General features: G+C 37.7%; 1 protein-coding gene across 1 annotated transcript; it reads left to right on the forward strand.

The window, feature by feature from the left end:
* Positions 1 to 9,468: 9,468 nt before the first annotated feature.
* LOC308431118 (olfactory receptor 8B8-like) lies at positions 9,469 to 10,401 on the forward strand (the record flags this gene model as incomplete). The annotated part of the gene is made up of 1 exon (XM_080930482.1): positions 9,469 to 10,401. One exon carries the CDS (start codon positions 9,469 to 9,471, stop codon positions 10,399 to 10,401), a length of 933 nt encoding a protein of 310 aa, XP_080786608.1.
* Positions 10,402 to 18,806: the final 8,405 nt, after the last annotated feature.

Consider the following 18,806-nt stretch of genomic DNA (forward strand, 5'->3'; position numbering starts at 1 on the left):
AGTCTGGTCTTTAACAACAACAAAGACAACAAAAAGCCCTCATACACATGGAAACTAAACAACGCTCTGTTAAAGGATAGCAGAGTCAAAGAAGAAAGAAAGAAAGAAATTAAGGATTTTCTAGAATTCAACGAAAACGAAAACACAACATACCCAAACCTATGGGATGCAATGAAAGCAGTATTGAGAGGAAAACTCATAGCCTTAGTTCTTCCAAAAAGAAGCTGGAGAGAGCTCACATCAGAAACCTGACAGCACACCTAAAAGCCCTAGAACAAAAGGAAGCAGATATACCCAAAAAGAGTAGATGGGAAGAAATAATCAAAATTAGGGCAGAAATAGACCAAATAGAAACAAAAAGAACCATTGAAAAAATCACCAAAACAAAGAGTTGGTACTTTGAGAAAATCAACAAGATTGATAAACCCCTAGCCAGACTAACTAGAGGGCAAAGAGAGAGTATCTAAATTAACAAAATCAGAAAGGAAAGTGGTGACATAACAACTGAAACTGAGGAAATTCAAGAAATAATCAGATCCTACTACATAAACTTATATTCCACAAAATTGCAAAATCTGGAGGAAATGGACATTTTCCTAGACAGATACAAGGTCCCAAAGTTAAACCAGGACCAAGTAAACCATCTAAATAACCCTATAACCCATAAAGAAATAGACGAAGTCATCAAAAGCCTCCCATCCAAGAAAAGCCCAGGTCCAGACAGGTTCAGTGCAGAATTTTATCAGACATTTATTGGGCATATAACACCAATACTCTCCAAACTATTCCAAAACATAGAATCAGATGGAATAGTACCCAACTCATTTTTTGAGGCTAAAATAACCCTCGTACCTAAACCACACAAAGACCCTACAAGGAAAGAGAACTTCAGACCAATCTCACTTATGAACATTGATGCAAATATACTCAACAAAATCCTTGCAAACCGAATCCAAGAACACATCAAAATGATCATTCATCATGACCAAGTAGGCTTCATCCCTGGGATTCAGGGATGGTTTAAAGTAAGGAAATCCATCAACGTAATCTACCATATAAACAAACTCAAAGATCAAAATCACATGGTCATCTCACTAGACGCTGAGAAAGCATTTGACAAAATCCAACACCCTTTCATGTTAAAAGTCCTGGAAAGAACAGGAATCCAAGGGCCATACTTAAACATAATAAAAGCAATATACAGCAAACCAACAGCCAACATCAAACTTAATGGCCAGAAACTTGAAGCAATCCCACTAAAATCAGGGACTCGACAAGGCTGCCCACTCTCCCCATACCTATTCAACATAGTACTTGAAGTCCTGGCTGGAGCAACTAGACATGAAAAGGAGATCAAGGGGATTCAAATCAGAAAAGAAGAGATAAAAACATCACTCTTTGCCGATTACATGATAGTGTACTTGAGTGACCCCAAAAATTCCACCAGAGAACTCCTACAGCTGATAAACAAGTTCAGCAAAGTAGCTGGATACAAAATTAACTCAAACAAATCAGTAGCCTTCCTGTACTCAAAGGAAAAACATGTGGAGAAAGAAATTAGGGAAAACGTACCCTTCACAATCGTTACAAAAACTATGAAATACCTTGGTTTGACTCTAACTAAGCAAGTGAAGGACCTGTATAACAAGTGAAGAGTAAAAGGTTGTCAAAGGACACTGATTCCTTGCCCTAGGGATTTCCTCTGCCGCTCCCAGGAAATCCCACCCAGGAAATCCCACTTTCTTGAGATTTGAGTTCCCAAAATACCACAGAAGGTCTGGATGACCTCTGTGGAATGTTCCAACGCCCTAGGTGTGCCTGGGGGTGTACTGATAAAAAATGTATGATTCTTCCCCTTATGAATTTCCTCATTCCCCCTGTCCTCCCCCTCCTTTGTGATTTTTGCCTTTATAAGCCTGTTACAAGTTCAGGCCGGGGTGGAACTCCTCTACCCCTGCGTGGTGTATGAGTCTCGACCCCAGCATGCTGGCCTGAGATCTCACTCTTTCACTTTCAATAAACTTCCTCATGCGATTGCAGCAAGTCTGGTCTCGGTGCCTCGCTGGGTGCACGCCTCTCCTGAGATTTGAGTGAGGGTCTCCCTTCGGAGGTCTTTCATTTGGGGGCTCGTCCTGGATTTGCGCGACGACCCAGGGGCCCTAGACCTACTTGGAGGTAAGGATTTTCTTTCCTTTCTTTCCTTGTTGTCCTGTTGTGACTCTGTGTTTGTGGATTGTCCAGATTGTGATTCTGTATTTGTGGATTGTCCAGATTGTGATTCTGTGTTTGTGATTTGTTCAGAGGTCTGGTGCGATCGCAGTTCGCTATTTGCAAACGCTCTAACCGAGTCTGCTCTTCCAAGGGAGGAGCGGAGTGGACGGGGATAGACGTGTCCAGGGTCCACCGTTTGCCAGCCCTGGGAGACGTCCCAGGAGGACAGGGGGAGGACCAGGGACGCCTGGTGGACCCCCACGGGAAAAGTCAGGAGATCAGTTTTTCTCCTTGACGATCTGTGTCAGAGGGCCAATTCTGGGCCATCTGGCTCTTTTCGGGATTTCGGGTTGACTCGAGGTCGGCGACTGACTTTGTCTCTCTGTTTTGTAGTATCTGTGAGTGTTTTGTGTGTGTGTGTCAGAACTTGAAATGGGCCAGACTGTGACAAGCCCACTAACACTGACTTTGAACCATTGGACGGACGTTAAGACAAGGGCCCATAATCTTTCTATTGAAGTCAGGAAAGGACTGTGGCAAACTTTCTGCTCCTCCTAATGGCCAAGTTTTGGCGTAGGATGGCCTTCGGAGGGAACTTTTAATCCATCTCTTATCTCTGCTGTTAAGCGAATTGTTTTTCAGGCTTCAGGGGGATACCCCGATCAGGTTCCATACATCATCGTGTGGGAGGACCTGGTCCAAAACCCGACATCCTGGGTGAGACCCTGGACAGCGGGGGCAGAAACGGCAATGGTGGCCGTGGCCTCGAACAAGCTGGTACCTGCTCCATCGGCCCCCATGCAGATCTATCCTGAAATTGATGATGGTTTTCTTCTCCTCGACAACCCTCCACCCCCATACCCTCAACTGGCTTCTCATGCAAGTCCCCCACAGGCGCCGACTCCCACTGACTCCCAGACGGCCTCTGAAACAGGACCAGCGGCCGGGACCCGAAGCCCCCGGGTTCGAAGCCCAGGGGGAAATGGCGCGGGGCTTGGCTCTGCTATTGCCCTACCATTACGGGCTTATGGACCCGCCCCAGCTCCGGGAGAACTAGTCCCGCTACAGTATTGGCCGTTTTCATCAGCCGATATGTATAACTGGAAAACTAACCACCCCTCTTTTTCAGAGGACCCCTCAGGCCTGACGGGACTCCTTGAGTCCCTGATGTTTTCTCATCAGCCCACTTGGGACAACTGCCAGCAGCTTTTGCAGGTCCTCTTTACTACAGAAGAGAGGGAGAGGATCCTCCTGGAAGCTAGAAAAAATGTTCCAGGACCAGATGGGACCCCCACTAATCTCCCTAATCTTATAGATGCAGCTTTTCCCTTGATCCGCCCTGACTAGGATTACAACTCTGCAGAAGGTAAGGAGCGTCTCAAGGTCTACCGCCGGGCTCTAGTGGCAGGTCTCAAGGGAGCCGCAAGGCGACCCACGAATTTGGCTAAGGTAAGAGAGGTTCTTCAGGGACCTGACAAGGCAACCCATGAATTTGGCTAAGGTAAGAGAGGTTCTTCAGGGACCTGTTGAACCGCCGTCTGTGTTTCTTGACAGGGGTTATACCTTGACCCAACCTCTGAGGGTCAGCAGGCAGAGGTGGCTATGGCCTTTATACAGCAGTCAGCATCAGATATTAAGAGAAAGTTACAATGGCTAGAAGGGTTCCAAAACTATACCTTGCAGGATTTGGTGAAGGAATCAGAGAAAGTGTTTCATAAGGAGGAGACTGAGGAAGAGAAGCGAGAAAGAGAGAAGCAGAAGGCAGAGGAAAGAGAGGACCGGAGGGTAGTAGACAAAAAAAGGAATTTGTAGGATTTTGGCCACAATAGTGAAGGGTCAGGGAGTTAGGAATCAAGTCTGGCACTAGGAGGGAGCCTCTTGACAAAGGTCAATGTGCTTACTATAAAGAAGAAGGCGATACCTCAGAAAATTGGATATAGTACTACCTGAAGACCCAGCTATTCCACTTCTGGGCATATACTCCAGAGACACTTTAATACACAACAAAGATATTTGCACCACAATGTTTATAGCGGCTCTTTTTATAATAGCCAGAAGCTGGAAGGAACCCATATGTCCTTCAGAAGATGAATGGATACAAAAATTGTGGTACATTTACACAACGGAATACTACTCAGCCACCAGAAACAATGACTTAACCAAATTCTTAAGAAAATGGCTGCATCTAGAGAATATCATCCTGAGTAAGATAATCCAGTCACAAAAGAACAGACATAATATGCAGTCACTGATAGTGGGATGCTAACACTAGAGGCTTGCACTCCCCCAGATACAACTCACAGACTGTATGAAGTCCAAGAAATAAAGAAAACAAAACAAAACAAAAAAAATTTACAAAACAAGAAAACTATTTCCATGTTACATTTTGTTTTACATGTACTCTAGCTCATTGTAACTATTAAGTTTTCAAGGCATACAACCAAACCTTGAAAAAAATCAAGTACTGACTAAAAAATATATTCATATAGTTTTATATAAAAATTATGTTAAAATCTGAAAAAAAGTACTGACAAAAAATCTTTAATTTTAAGCAAAAAATGTTTAAAATCTATACATTTATCTTTGTTTTGTAAAATAAGGTTGTTTAAAAAAAGGAAATATATAAAAAAAAAAAAAGAAAATGACTAAACTTTGGCATTACAAGTATATTATTCTTATGATATCCAACTGTTAGATAATAGGTAAAAAATGCTGAGATACTAAAATCACTTAATTTTATAAGAAGTTGAACTCTCTCAAATTATATATGGGAATTTTCAAGATGTTGGGAGCTAAGGACATAAGATTGTGGTATCTGATGACATTCTTTGCTTTTAGTGTGGTTGCAGCTAGTGGTTTGGCATTCAATAGATTTAAAAGTTTTTATCTATTAATCAACCATATGATGTTAGTTCTGACCCAGAGTTGGTTAAAGGCACATCTGTTCAAGAATAAAGCCAAAGAAGCTATCCCAAAATAATGTAATTAACATCTGGATTTGCAAATTTCAAACCTTGCCTGTCATTGCAATTTAATTAGAAAATCAAACTTTGAGAAAACTTTTCTTCCAGAATTTATATTATTTTTCACAATGATGTATGTTTTAAAAGAATTACTGCTGTCATTAGCCCTTAGTATTTATACAAGAATTATCACATGAATGCCTGTGAACCAGAGATTCTGAGCCACGAAGAGTAAATATGCATCACTTATTGATAAAAACACACTTTGTTCTAATGTGTTCTGTTGAGTTTGGTATGGTGCAGTGGAAGGAAGTACCTCAGCAAGCTCATCCCATATCAGGCACTGGACATAGGACTGGTCTAGGATAGAATATAGTTTATTTGGAAACATGGGAAGGGGAGTTGAGAAGGAAGTAGGGGCAAAGAAGTTAAGACAGAGAAGAACAGAGAGAGAGAGAGACTGAAAAAGAGAAGAGGCCAGCCAGGAACACATGGAGAAAGAGAAGGAGAAATAGATCAGAGAGAGTAAATAGTGGCAGAGAGTCAAAGAGAGATGCTAAACAGTCTCCATTTTAGCAAGCCAGGCCTGCCAGGCTGTTGCTAGGTAACTGTTTGGAGGTGCTTTAAAGGAATGCCAACATTACTCTATTTTGGACTGTATAGTCTCACCTGCATTTCTGATTATCATTCATATTCTGTATGTTACTCCCTCACACTCACTCAAGTTAGAAAATGTACAGAATTCACACATACCTTGATTTCTTTGGTTAGTCAAGCTATGGATGTGTAAACTCCAAACATGATCTGGAGATTGTAGACAGTCATAAGGAGCTTCAAGCTGTAAAGGACTGCTCTACAATAACTGATGTGTTTTGTAAAGCTCAGTGTGGTGCTGCTTGAGGGTATGCCTTAGGATACCAGTCATAGGAAGGATCTAGATTAATTTGGAGCTTATTTGCAGGCATGGATAGAGGTGTTGAGATGGGTGTAGAGGTAGAGAAAGAAAAGAGACAGAAAAGGAGAAAGACAGAGAGGGAGAGAGAGAGGGGGAGGGAGGGAGGGAGGGATGGAGGAAGGGAGGGGGAGAGAGAGAGATAGAGATAGAGAGAGAGAGAGAGAGAGAGAGAGAGAGAGAGAGAGAGAGAGAGAGAGAGAGGGAGCATTAGAGAAGCTAGTCTTTTTATAGAAAGCCAATTTTTAGGTAAGTGTTGGATGGAGCCTAGAAGAAATAGTTTCCAATATCACTGCCTAATTACAATATCTTTGGGGGGGTACCTCTAACTACCAAAAGAGCCCTCACTTTCACTTTCCCAACTTTGTATTCAGCACAGAAAACTCCTGGAATATATTAACATAACAAAATTCAACTCTCTACCAATAGAGGGGCAAAAAAAGCAACCAATTTGTGAGACCTTAGGTCAGATTCCTCTGCCTGCCTTTTATAATGTTTCTACCACTGTTTTTCTTAAATGCCTTAATTTCTAACTTTGTTCTGTTCCCTGAAATCCTTTATGAATCTTCCCCATTACAGAGTAGTATTTACTGAGACCCAAGTCTTTGTTTCCAGGTTGTGATCACTCACCCTTGATCTAGAATAAAATTAACACTTATTCTGTTAACACATACATACTTCTCAAAACAACAACATCCTATAAGAGTCACAAAACACAAAATAATTTTTAACTGGATTCTTTGGCAAAAATGACAAATTTTGTTTTGTATGTTTCATATTCCTTGACTCAATTTTTAATGTATTTATTTTCTTTTTTACTGTCTTTACAGTCTATGCTATCAAGTGACTGACTAGGTTGGTGATGCTTACTTAACACATCTTCTGGCTGTTACCTCTTGAGTGCATTACCTTAGTGGGCCACTTGGCAGAATTTTAATTTATTTTATCCAATAAGCTCAAATGTTGGGAGGACAGGGTGGGCATGGACAACCCCTAAAATATACTCAGAGAACCTGAGGGTATAGTATCTGAGCACACAGGCACAGAGCACTGAAGTGTTAAAGTATAGAGGTAGCATGGGTGTTAGATCAGGATTAATGGAGTATTTTGAAAATCAATAAAACAAATATATCTGAAATCAGAAGGTTCCCTTTCACTGATACATTTTCATGGCTGGACTCTGTGTGAGAGAAGAGATAGTGTCCTTTGTAATAGAGGGCTGAGAATTTCATGCCCTATATGATGGAACAAAGTTGCCCATTAGTGTCAACATGACAGGTATAAAGCAATAAAAGCTTCCTGCATTTGAAAGGTCCATGGGTGTCTCCAGTGAAGTCAACTCTCCCAGCCCACCAGAGTAACAATATTCTAGGATTTTTTTCCCTCTGAATTCCAGGATATGTTATAAGAATGTGTTCTAACCTATGCCATCTGTATATTAATTATGTTAGAGGGCTAGAGAAGGCCATTCAGAACTGGTCTAACCTACATGCATACATCCACAGAGCATTAACAAACTAAAAAGGAACAAAAAAAATTAAACCTAATTTTGAGAAACACATGTAAATGTGTGTTTTAACATTCTGTAAGAATGTTTACATCTAGTGTTAAGAAAGCCTCTGGGAAGACTCTGTGGATACAAACATTAAAAACATGGTGACAAACTAAGAAAAAAACCACAACCACAGATTTCCCTGAAGACAAGAGATAGTTAGAATCTGGGAGTTGAGCATTATCTTCAGCATGGAACATGGTTAATCCCCAAAGAGATGGGTATTGTTGAATAAAATATTGAGTTGCCAAGAAAATATAGATGTGTAGGCATCTGAATGGCATTGCCGCTTCTCCTTTTTTCTATCTGCTATGTTTCCTGGGAAGAAGCTAAAAAAGATTCTGTCTTGCTTATGATGGCTAATACGCAATTAAACTCATATAAAATGTCTAGTGTCTTATTTTAGGAGGCAAATATGATCAAAATACAAGCTGTTTTCTCTTTTTTTCTTTAAAGAATTTTGACGACAATTATGACACATAAACACATAATCAAAAGGTGTTCAGAGCACACAAATTATGAATTCTATGCAGGATCCTTTTAGACCCAGTGTTTTGGAGCCTAATGTCTTATCTGAGTAAGAAGGAAAAATACCAATGAAAGGAACAAGTTCTCTCTCTTCAATAGGGTAAGTTCTAAAATATATCATACTAAAGTTTTAAATTTTCTTGTACACATTTACTGTGTAAAAATCCTGATATACATACTGTGTTGAAGGATTTGTGATGTGTAGTACTTGTTTTGTCTACATAAGCTTTGTGTAATGACCCAACACTGAAGCTCATTTACTTATGCTTCTTCTCTATGTTAAGACACACTTACTTGTGTAAATATAACTATAATAAGTTACTTTGATGTGCATTCTATTACCAATTCACCATTACAGTGAATATGTTACACAGTATATTTCTAAGCTCTTTTTACTTTGAAGATGAAACTTTCTTCTCCTTGGGCCAATTACTCTCCCACTAGCTCCAGCAACCAACATTATTTTTTCTTTTTGGGTGTGTAGAATTGTTTTTTGACTTCACTTAGATGATGCAGTATTTCTTCTAACCTTTTCTTTGTTTGCTTTAGTTTTCATAGTGGCTTTGTTGTCAAATGGAGTCCAAAATATTTATAGCCTTATGAGCAAGTCTAAAGTTCAACAGAAATACTCAGAATAAAGTTCCTAGATGTAGAATCAGAGAAATGCTAGAGTTACACAAATATAAACTATAGTGTCTTATTCAGTAAGCTGCATTTCCATAAAAGTGGCCAATTTCTCTCTCTCTCTCTCTCTCTCTCTCTCTCTCTCTCTATATATATATATATATATATATATATATATATATATATATATATATATATATATATGAAACAATGCTAATTACTTTCAGTATGCTGAAGACCAATCTCGAGAAAGAGCACCACATATTACTAAAATTTTTTTCTTGATTGCAGAATAGACAGAAGTAATAAATAAAGTATGAGAAATAAGAAGGGCAGTGATTTCCTGTACATCCAATTTGAGCTTTTCACTTAGTCAGATTATCAAAATTAGTTCACTGGTCAAAGCTGTGGTATATTAGTGATGCTTTGTACTGTAATTAACCTCTAAGATGCTATTTGGGGGAGATAATGTTCTGTATCATGGGAGCATGAAAGGCAGGTTCAAGGATTTTAAAGTCATTTGTTTATTGACTTTCTTAAAAGAAACTGACTATTTGAAAGAGAATGTGTGTGTGTAAATTTTTATTTTCCTCAAATTTCACTTATTTTTATGTCTCTACAGATTGTCTATGAGAAGAATGTCCTTTGAAAATGGATCTATGGTAACTGAGTTCATTCTCTTGGGAATAACAGACCAACCTGACCTCAATATACCTCTTTTCCTACTCTTTTTTGTAGTATACCTGATAACTGTGTTGGGGAACTTGACCTTGATCATTCTAATTGTGCTAAATTCTCACCTCCACATACCCATGTATTTTCTCTTATTTAACTTGTCTTTCATAGATCTCTGTTATTCCTCTGTGATTACACCCAAAATGCTGATGAACTTTATACAAAGAAAAAATGTTATTTCTTACATGGGATGTATAACCCAGTTCTACTTCTTTTGTTTTTTTGTCATTTCTGAGTGTTATGTGCTGACTTCAATGGCCTATGATCGCTATGTGGCCATCTGTAACCCACTGTTGTACAATGTTACCTTGTCTTCTAAGGTATGTTGTTATCTGATGCTTGGTTCATATTTCATGGGATTTTCTGGTGCCATGATACACACTGGATGTGTCTTGAGACTGACATTTTGTGATAGGAACACCATCAACCACTATTTCTGTGATCTCCTCCCTTTGCTGCAGCTCTCCTGTACCAGCACCTATGTCAATGAAATAGAGCTGTTCATTGTAGCAGGTAAAGACATAATTGTTCCCACAATCATCATCTTTATATCATATGGTTTCATCCTATCCAGCATCCTTAAAATAAAATCCACTGAAAGCAGGTCTAAAGCCTTCAGCACCTGCAGTTCCCATATGCTTGCTGTTTCTCTGTTCTTTGGATCAGGTGCATTCATGTATCTCAAACCTACCTCAGCTCTATCCATCAATGAGGGGAAGTTCTCTTCTCTTTTTTATACCACTGTGGTTCCCATGATGAACCCTTTAATTTACAGCTTGAGAAACAAAGATGTTAAAGTTGCCCTGAGGAAAACTTTGAGCAGGAGAACATTTTGATCAGAAACTGGATCTCTATGAGCCTGTACTTAAAAATACTTTGTCGGTGTTTACTATATTATGACTATTTCTACATTTTATTATTTTGTTGTGATATATTTTATTAAGTATGTTCTACTTAAAATGTTTTCATATTAGCTTTCTTTCATCCCAATTGAAATGAGATAACTGCTTTTTATCATTTCTAAAAAAGAATTTCTTCTCACTGTGTACAATTGATGCTTTTATCATTTTACCTCTTTTAGAACAACACAAAGTAGCTCTTCTCTTTTGTTGTTTCTTACTATAAACATTAGTAGAGGATATATTTAACTGTTTTGTCCATTGATTTGATTCAAGTAATGTTAAATTGTCTGTATGATGATGCAGACAACTAGCCACATTTGTCATTTGATTTTAAATCTCAAATACTCTTTGTGTCTTTGTGTGTCTGCAATATCGCTTTGTATCCTTAAATGAACAACAATATATAGATCTCTAAATTCAGTATTCTCTCTCTCTCTCTCTCTCTCTCTCTCTCTCTCTCTCTCTCTCTCTCTCAGAGAGAGGGAGAGAGAGAAAGAGAGACCATGGTCTTTGACATATTACAGGTATATGTAGGGAGCATAGGACATTGTTTTGCTAGATGTCTAATATTTGACTTGTAAATACAAAAAATGCATTTTATTGCTAAAATACACTATGACAAACATATAATATTAGAGCTTGTGAGACTGATAGTTTAGATAATAATACAGGTTTCTTTATGAAAGTCATGAACCTTTAGACTCTTGTTCTCCAGCATAACAAATTAAATATGCTTTCCAATATGAAGGAAATATGAGGATTTATTTCTAATGTGTTTCTTTGATGATGATCTATAAATTCATTCAGCACTGTATGTGTGTGTATGTGTGTGTGTGTGTGTGTGTGTGTGTGTACCATATTTATTCAGTAAAACTCTTTTCTGTCTTTTCATTTTTAAACAGCAGATGCATGTTTCACTGGTGAAGTTGAAAATGACTGATTAAGTATGGAATTTAAATTCTTTGGACAGAAAACCTCAGAAATGTGTTAAGAGGCATTTTCATTAGGTCTTTGGAAAGAATAAAAGTTACATGTATCAAGTCAAAAGTAAACATGCAAAAAATACAAAATCTTTCCATGTAAAATTAGAAATAAAAATTATACTGAAATTGTATCTTATTTTGTGTGAATTCTTAGACCAAGATTTATATCTCTGATTATATTATATCTCAACTAGTCAAAAAACAAAAATATTATCCATGATGAATAGATGTATGATGACTAATTATGGTAGTCAACTTGACACATTTGGGAAGAAGGAATCTCCACTGAAAAACTGTTTTTATCAAATTGATCTGTGAGTACATTTTTTGGTGGTATGTTCTTGATTGTACATTAAAATGGGAGGGCCAAGTCCACTGTGGGCAATTCCACCCCTAGGCAGGCATTAGGACGTATAAGAAAGTGGGTAAATATGAGCCTAGAGGCCAGTAAATAACATTGCTCTATATTCTCTGTTACAAGGATAGTGCCTTGAGTTCTTGGTCTGACTTCCTTCAGTGATACATCAGGGCTCAAGGACTTGTAAAAAAATATGGTTTTCTACTCCAAGATGATTTTGTTCATGGTCATTTATTATAGCAACAGTAAGCATAATAGAATAGTAGAGCAAGAGAATTTTAGAGAATTATTGAAATGTGAGGATTTAGTTGTGGCAAAGTTAGTAGAGAATCACGTTAATAGACAAAATAAATTGCAATTAAAACTTGCTTTAGGGCTGGAGAGATGGCTCAGTGGCTAAGAGCACTGACTGGTCTTTGAGAGGTACTGAGTTCAATTCCCAGCAACCACATGGTGGCTCACAACCATCTGTAATAGGGTCCGATTTGCTCTTCTGGTGTGTCTGAAAAACAGCTCCAGTGTACTCATACAAATAAAATAAATAAATCTTAAAAAAAAACTTGCTTTAGGGAAATTGAACTTAAGGAATAAAAAGAATAATATCTTACTTTCTTCTTGGAATATATTTAGAAATAAAAGAGAAACAGGTTATCTGCGGGTAACCTTGATTTGACTTATGTTCTATAGTAGAAACAAAGTTTAATTTCAAAGTGTAGGAGGAACAATATTAAACTAAATCTCCTCTGTGTTTTTTGAATTTTTTCCTCACTCACATATAGGATAGAATGACTTACTTGAGCTGAGAAAGTAAAGCAAATTTAAAAAAAATGTATTTTGTGAATAGTTCCTACTATGAAAGAGCACTTCTGAGAGGATGATGAGGATTATGAAGGACAGAAAAGGACATAATAAGACCAAGAATTTGAAAGCAGGTTCCTGACATAATATCTCCTGATTCTTTTTAAAAAATATGCTGACTTTTTCAAATTTTATTTATTTTGTAATAAAATCCAAAATTAAACCCAACCATTTTCTCCTCCATCCTCCTCCCACAGTTACCTATCCCATTACTTGTTCCCCTGTATCCAAGAGAATGCCCCTACTATGAAAGGCCTGCCCCCATGGGGTGTCACTCAAACCTCTTCAGGGTTATGCCTGTCTTCTCCAACCGAGGCCAGACCAGAAATTCCTCTGCTTTATATGTGTCAGGGGCCTTGTGCCAGTTTGTGTATACTTTGGGGTTGGTGATTCAGGGTCTGAGAGATCTCAGGTGTCCAGAATACTTGAGACTGCAGTTTTTCCTGTGGGGTTGCTCTACTTCTAGGCTTCTTGCAGTATTTCTTTAATTAAATCTCAAAGGTCCCTGACTCCAGTGGAATGGTTGGGTATAAGTATCTGCTTCTGTTTCAGTCAGATGCTTGTTGGGCCTCTAAGAGGACAGCCATCCTACACTCCTCTCTATAAGCACACCATAGCATCAGTAATAGTTACAGGCCTTTCAGCATTCCCTACAGAACTCAAGCAGGATAACAAGCAGAAAGGTCAAAGTGAGGATGCTTCAATCCCACTTGGAAGGGAGAAAAAAATAATCATGAGAGGGAGAGACAGTGGTGGGAGAGAGGAGAGGGAGAGAAAAAGGAAAAGAGAAACACAATCAGGTATGGGGTAGAGAAGCCTACGAGAGAAGCACTGAGGGCCAACAGAATGAATATAAACAGGCAACCTCAGAGGATGCGAAGTAGGAGGATGCTTTAGAAAGTACCATAGACCTGGGAGTCCTTAGGACTCAAAGGGAGGGACTTTAGGTAAAATTCCCAACAGTTAAGTGAGGGAACTTATAGAGTCCACCTTGAGTAAAGACAGAACATCAATTAAAGGAATGGGGTTGCTATCCCGTAGCCAAAAATTCCGACCTAGAATTGATTTGGTTTAAAATATCTAAAGGGACATAAATGGAGAAGAGGAGGTCTGGTGTCTTATGATTCTTAGGAGACATTGCAAGGAGAAATGACAAGAAGGTTAGGAGAGCTCATAAAGGAAGCAAGCACTCAGCAATCTCACTAGGCCAGTGAGCACTTAAGCCAAGTGTCCTTCTATTCTAAAGGCACAAGACTGCTTTTACTCTTTCTTTCTCTAGGGCCTGTCTGTCTTTCCTAGGTTTCAGTTCTTGTCAGAAATGAGTTAAGGCATTTATTAGACTTTCACCCACACCCATGCTACAATTCTTTTTATTTATTTTTCATGAGATGTAATAGTAAATGACTGAACTTAGATTCATCTTTTATCTCTTTATCACCATGTCCCCAGTTAAATATTTTTTGGGTAATTATAATAGTATTCATTATTTTTGTAGTGGTGTTTATTTTCCATTTAGAAATATCACAGACCAAAACATACATGAATGATATGCTGTATCAATTGCTGAATGAGTATGCACATCATAGTTAAACTCATGAGTTTTGGTCTGAGAGGACTTGATTTTCTCTTCTGGACTATATTATCAATAATTTTGATTTGTATTTAATGAAGTTAACATCTGTAGATGAGTTTAAAATGGGAGAAAGGTCTTTTCTTTTTTTCCCTTTTGGATACAATAGACTTTAAAAAATGTTTATTTGAATAAAGATGCACTGAATTTTAAAAATCTGTAATGTATGGAACTCTGCACACATATCAGGACTGTGTCCTTTCCTAGCCTTTTCATGACAACTCAGAACTAAAAAAAAAGGGGTAAATTATATCACTAATTATTCATTTGAAGACTTTCAAGCCATAATTAAGTCTAATTCATCTGTACAAAAGATCAATTTCCTAAGTAATGTGTTTTTTATAGTGAAAGTGTACTTTGTAAAATTTAAGAGGAGCAAAGTTTGAAAGATTTGAATAAATGTATTTATTTAGTATCTTGATCTTTTTTATATATTTGGATTTTTTCCAAAATGCAAATAGTCCTGCTGGATATTTTAATACATGCTTTAACAAGCAAGTGAGATTTACTTTACTGTTTGTTGTTTCAAAGGTTTTATAGGTAATGTGAGAGAAAGTATAATTTTACTGAGGTTGTTACAGCTGAGAGCTACACTGGTACTGGAATATTCTTGTGTATCTCTATTATGAAAAGATACTTATACTTTGATGGACACATGTTGCAGTAAATATTAAAAAATAGGTCAGGTTTAACTCTTTGATGGCCCTGAGGTCTCACTCAGGCCTGGTTTTAGTTCGGAGTCATGTGCTCCTCTGGCACCCAGTCCTAGCTGTCAACATGGTCCAACTTGTCCCAGTAACTCCCTTCCCTTGGTGATTTTTTACCCCCTGTTTTCTGCCTCTGTCCCGGGGTATTTCTGTACCCTCAAATCCCACACAAACAACTCTAAAGCCCGATTTTTTTCATACAGGTTTATATGTTCAACTGTCAATCCACAAACCCTCTACACAACAAGACTGCATCAAATAGACAGAGATACAAACTGCCCTTCATATAAGATGCCAGACCTATAAAATCCTTAATGTTTATAACTTTTAACACCAATAAATATCACCTGGGTCTAGCTGGTCCTTGAGAAGCTCCATGTTGCCAATATTTTCTCCTTCTTTCATCTGACCTCCTCTGGCCTCCTACTTCCCTAGCCCCACCCAGTCACTGGCTTTCCTTTATTTTACTAATGAAAATAGAAAGGTTCAGTTGGACTCACTGGACTAGCCAGGCCTTCCTTGAGAAGTAAAATTAACATTAAAATACTAACAGCTTCAGGGCAACTTACAGGCAAATTTATAAATTTCATCTGTAATAAAAATGCTCTTCTTCCCCCTGACTCCTGTGATTATTTTGTTCTATTATCTAAGTTAGTTTGAAGCATTCACACTTTGGCCTTCTTTGTGGTAAGCTTCATATGGTCTTTGAGGTATACTGTGGGTATTCTGAGCTAATATCCACTTTTCAATGTGTGCAAGTGTGTGCATATCCTGTATGTCTTTTGGGATCTGGATTACCTCATTAAGGATGATATTTTCTAGTTCCATTCATTTGTCTACAAAGTTTGTGAGGTCTTCGTTTTTAATAGCTGTGTAGAATTCCATTGTGCAAATATAATTTTCTTTTCTATATCTATTCTTTCACTAAGGGACATTTGGGTTTCTTCCAGCTTCTGGTTATTATCAATAAGCCTGCTATGAACATATTGGAGCATGTCTCTGTGCTATGTGTTGGAGCATTTTAGGGGGAATATGCCCAAGAGTATTATAGTCGAGTCTTCATGGTAAAGAGTTCCACTTTCTCCACATCCTTGTTAGCTTTTGCTGTCACTTGAGTTTTTTACCTTAGCCACTCTAATTGGTACAAGGTGGAATCTCAGAGTTGTTTTGATTTGATGAACATTTTCTTTAGGTGTTTCTTGGCTATTTGAGATCACTCAAATGAGAATTCCTTGTTTAGCTCTGCACCCTGTATTTTTAATTGGGTTATTTGGTTTTCTGCAGTCTTACTTCTTGAGTTCTTTGTATGTTTTGGATATTAGTCCTCTATTGGATATAGGGTTAGTAAAGATATTTTCTCACTCTGTAGGGTATCATTTTTCCCTAGTTAAAGTATCTTTTGCCTTACAGAAGCAATGAGTTCCCATTTGTCAATTGTTGATCTTAAAGCTGGAGTCATTGGTGTTCTGTTCAGAAAAAAATTTCCCCGTGCCAATGTGTTTAAGTCTCTTTTTTCACTTTCTATTCTATTATTTAAACATATCTCTTGTTACATGAGGCCCAAGATCCAGTTGAGCTTTTCACAGGGAAATAAAAAAATAGATCAATTTCTGTTTTTCTACATGAAGACCGCCAGTATAAAAAACAGCAACAGCAAAAATGTTCTTCTTACATAAGAGTAAGATAAAGTTTTCATAACAAAACTTTAAATTTAGTTAACTAAATATTACTCTGGGCAAGCCTCTGCTGCTCTCGAGATTGGTATTGTAAGAGCTATGACCAGGAACACTATGCTGAAAAACTGGTAAGATGCAAAGGGACTGTGAATTCTGCTTATAAACCTTTAATAGCATCATTGTATCATTTGTAGAGAAAGCTTACCTAAATTTTGTATGATTCTGTTGTTTCTATAGTATCTCTTACAGTCCCCATCTTGAAAAAGCCATTTAATAGTTATTTAACAGACATATAGCACTGTTATTATATATGAGACAACCTTAATAAAAATATAAAATGTCATATTTCACTTTGTATATTAAGAATATTCCTGATTTAGAAATCACAATTAAAGAAAAAAGAAGCCATGAATATGAAAGATAGTAAAATGTGCACATGGAAGATTTGGAGAAAAGAAAGGAAATGTGGAAATAACATAATTATATTATAATTTCAAAAATAAAAATACTATTTAAATGACTTCAACTCTGTATCATAAAAAATCTACCTATTCTCTAGCTCTGCACATTGAGGTAAAGACCCTTTAAGTCTTAGGTTCTATAAAAATTAAATGATCATTACAACAAGAGTAAATTCATTTTGACTAAATTACTCATTGTCTTTGCATACACATTTGGTCAGATATTTATATCTATCAAAGCCACAAGTAAAAATAAATTTGTAGAAATAAATCACGATGAGACTCTGCCAATATGCAATATATACCAAACAATATCTTCATTGTTTTCTCTGTCATTGTCATTGGGAGGTTTTACTGCTAACAAAGGTGACCTATTGATGAGGGAAGAAACTTATATGTTGTGCATTTTTTTTTAAATATGAAGCTCTGAACATTGAAATCACAGTAAGTATAAGAAGCTGAGCCTACATCTCCCCAAGTGAATTGGAGACTTACATCTTTCTCAGTCTAAGTAAAGTCACTATTATAGAAGATCAGTGTGGAAATAAATTCTAATATCACAATAGACCACAGAAGAAGTACATTTTTTTTTCTTTTGGTGTCTTACTTCTTGGTCTCTCTGCTCCTCAAAAGAAAACCAGCAACTTAAGAAGAAGTCACTTCTTTATATTTACTTCTCATTATGCTTAGAATTGTTTATAACTATTTTGAACTCACAATTTACAAGTGGTAGAATCAACTGAGAAGAGAGTTTCAAAATAAGATTGCTTAGATAAAGTGGACACGGGGGTTCATGATGATTACAATAATTGATGTGTATTATACTATGGGTGGCATTATTTCTTAGATTTTGGACCTGGGCTGTGAAGAAGTAGAGAAAATAAGATTAGAGATACAAGCACTCATTCATTCTCTGCTTATTCCTTCTTATTTTACATAGTATCTGTAATACTGATTGCCGCGGACGGCACGCCTGGGTAGACCAGGGGACCGCGGGTGGACCCCCTGAATGGACGTGTGGGAGCGGAGACGAAGTGGCAAACAGAGACACAGACACAAAGAGAGTGCTGTTACTGCTGCGAATTTACTAAGAAGACATCAGACTTTTATACAGGGGTTTACATAAGATTTTGAAACAGATCCAAGGTCAGAATTAGCTCCGAAAACAGGATGTCAAAACAGTCTGCACCCTGGCTCAACCACAACCCGCTGTCTCGATTCTTTCCTTATCGAAGCGGAACTAGGTGACCACTTGTTCCCCATGGTTGGTTAACATTAAAGATTATAATTTAAAATTGGGACCCATGGGTCTTAACCCGAACCATGTAGTAGTCAAAAGTCTGATCTGGATTAAACACCTCTGCATAATTTTTGCCGCCACTCCCATAATAAACAAAATTATATACCTGTTTAGTCATTTCTACTTGCTCTGTCTCTGAAATTACACACCACGGAGGTCGAGCTCGTGCCACCTTCTCAGCAAAAGGAAGCGAGGAGTAGTCTTTTCTCCTACCATTTATAGTGACCCAGCGTCTAAACTCCAAGTCATAGGTGCCCGTATAAGGTAAAGGGGCGTCAGTGGGAGTGTAAACATAAGGTCCTTTGTAAGTACCAGGCTGCCACCATCTATTTCCTATTTTTATGAAAGCAGTTCGTTTTCCTGCCC

This window comes from Micromys minutus (assembly GCF_963924665.1).
Source record: "Micromys minutus genome assembly, chromosome: 16".
In the NCBI taxonomy this organism is placed as follows: domain Eukaryota; kingdom Metazoa; phylum Chordata; class Mammalia; order Rodentia; family Muridae; genus Micromys; species Micromys minutus.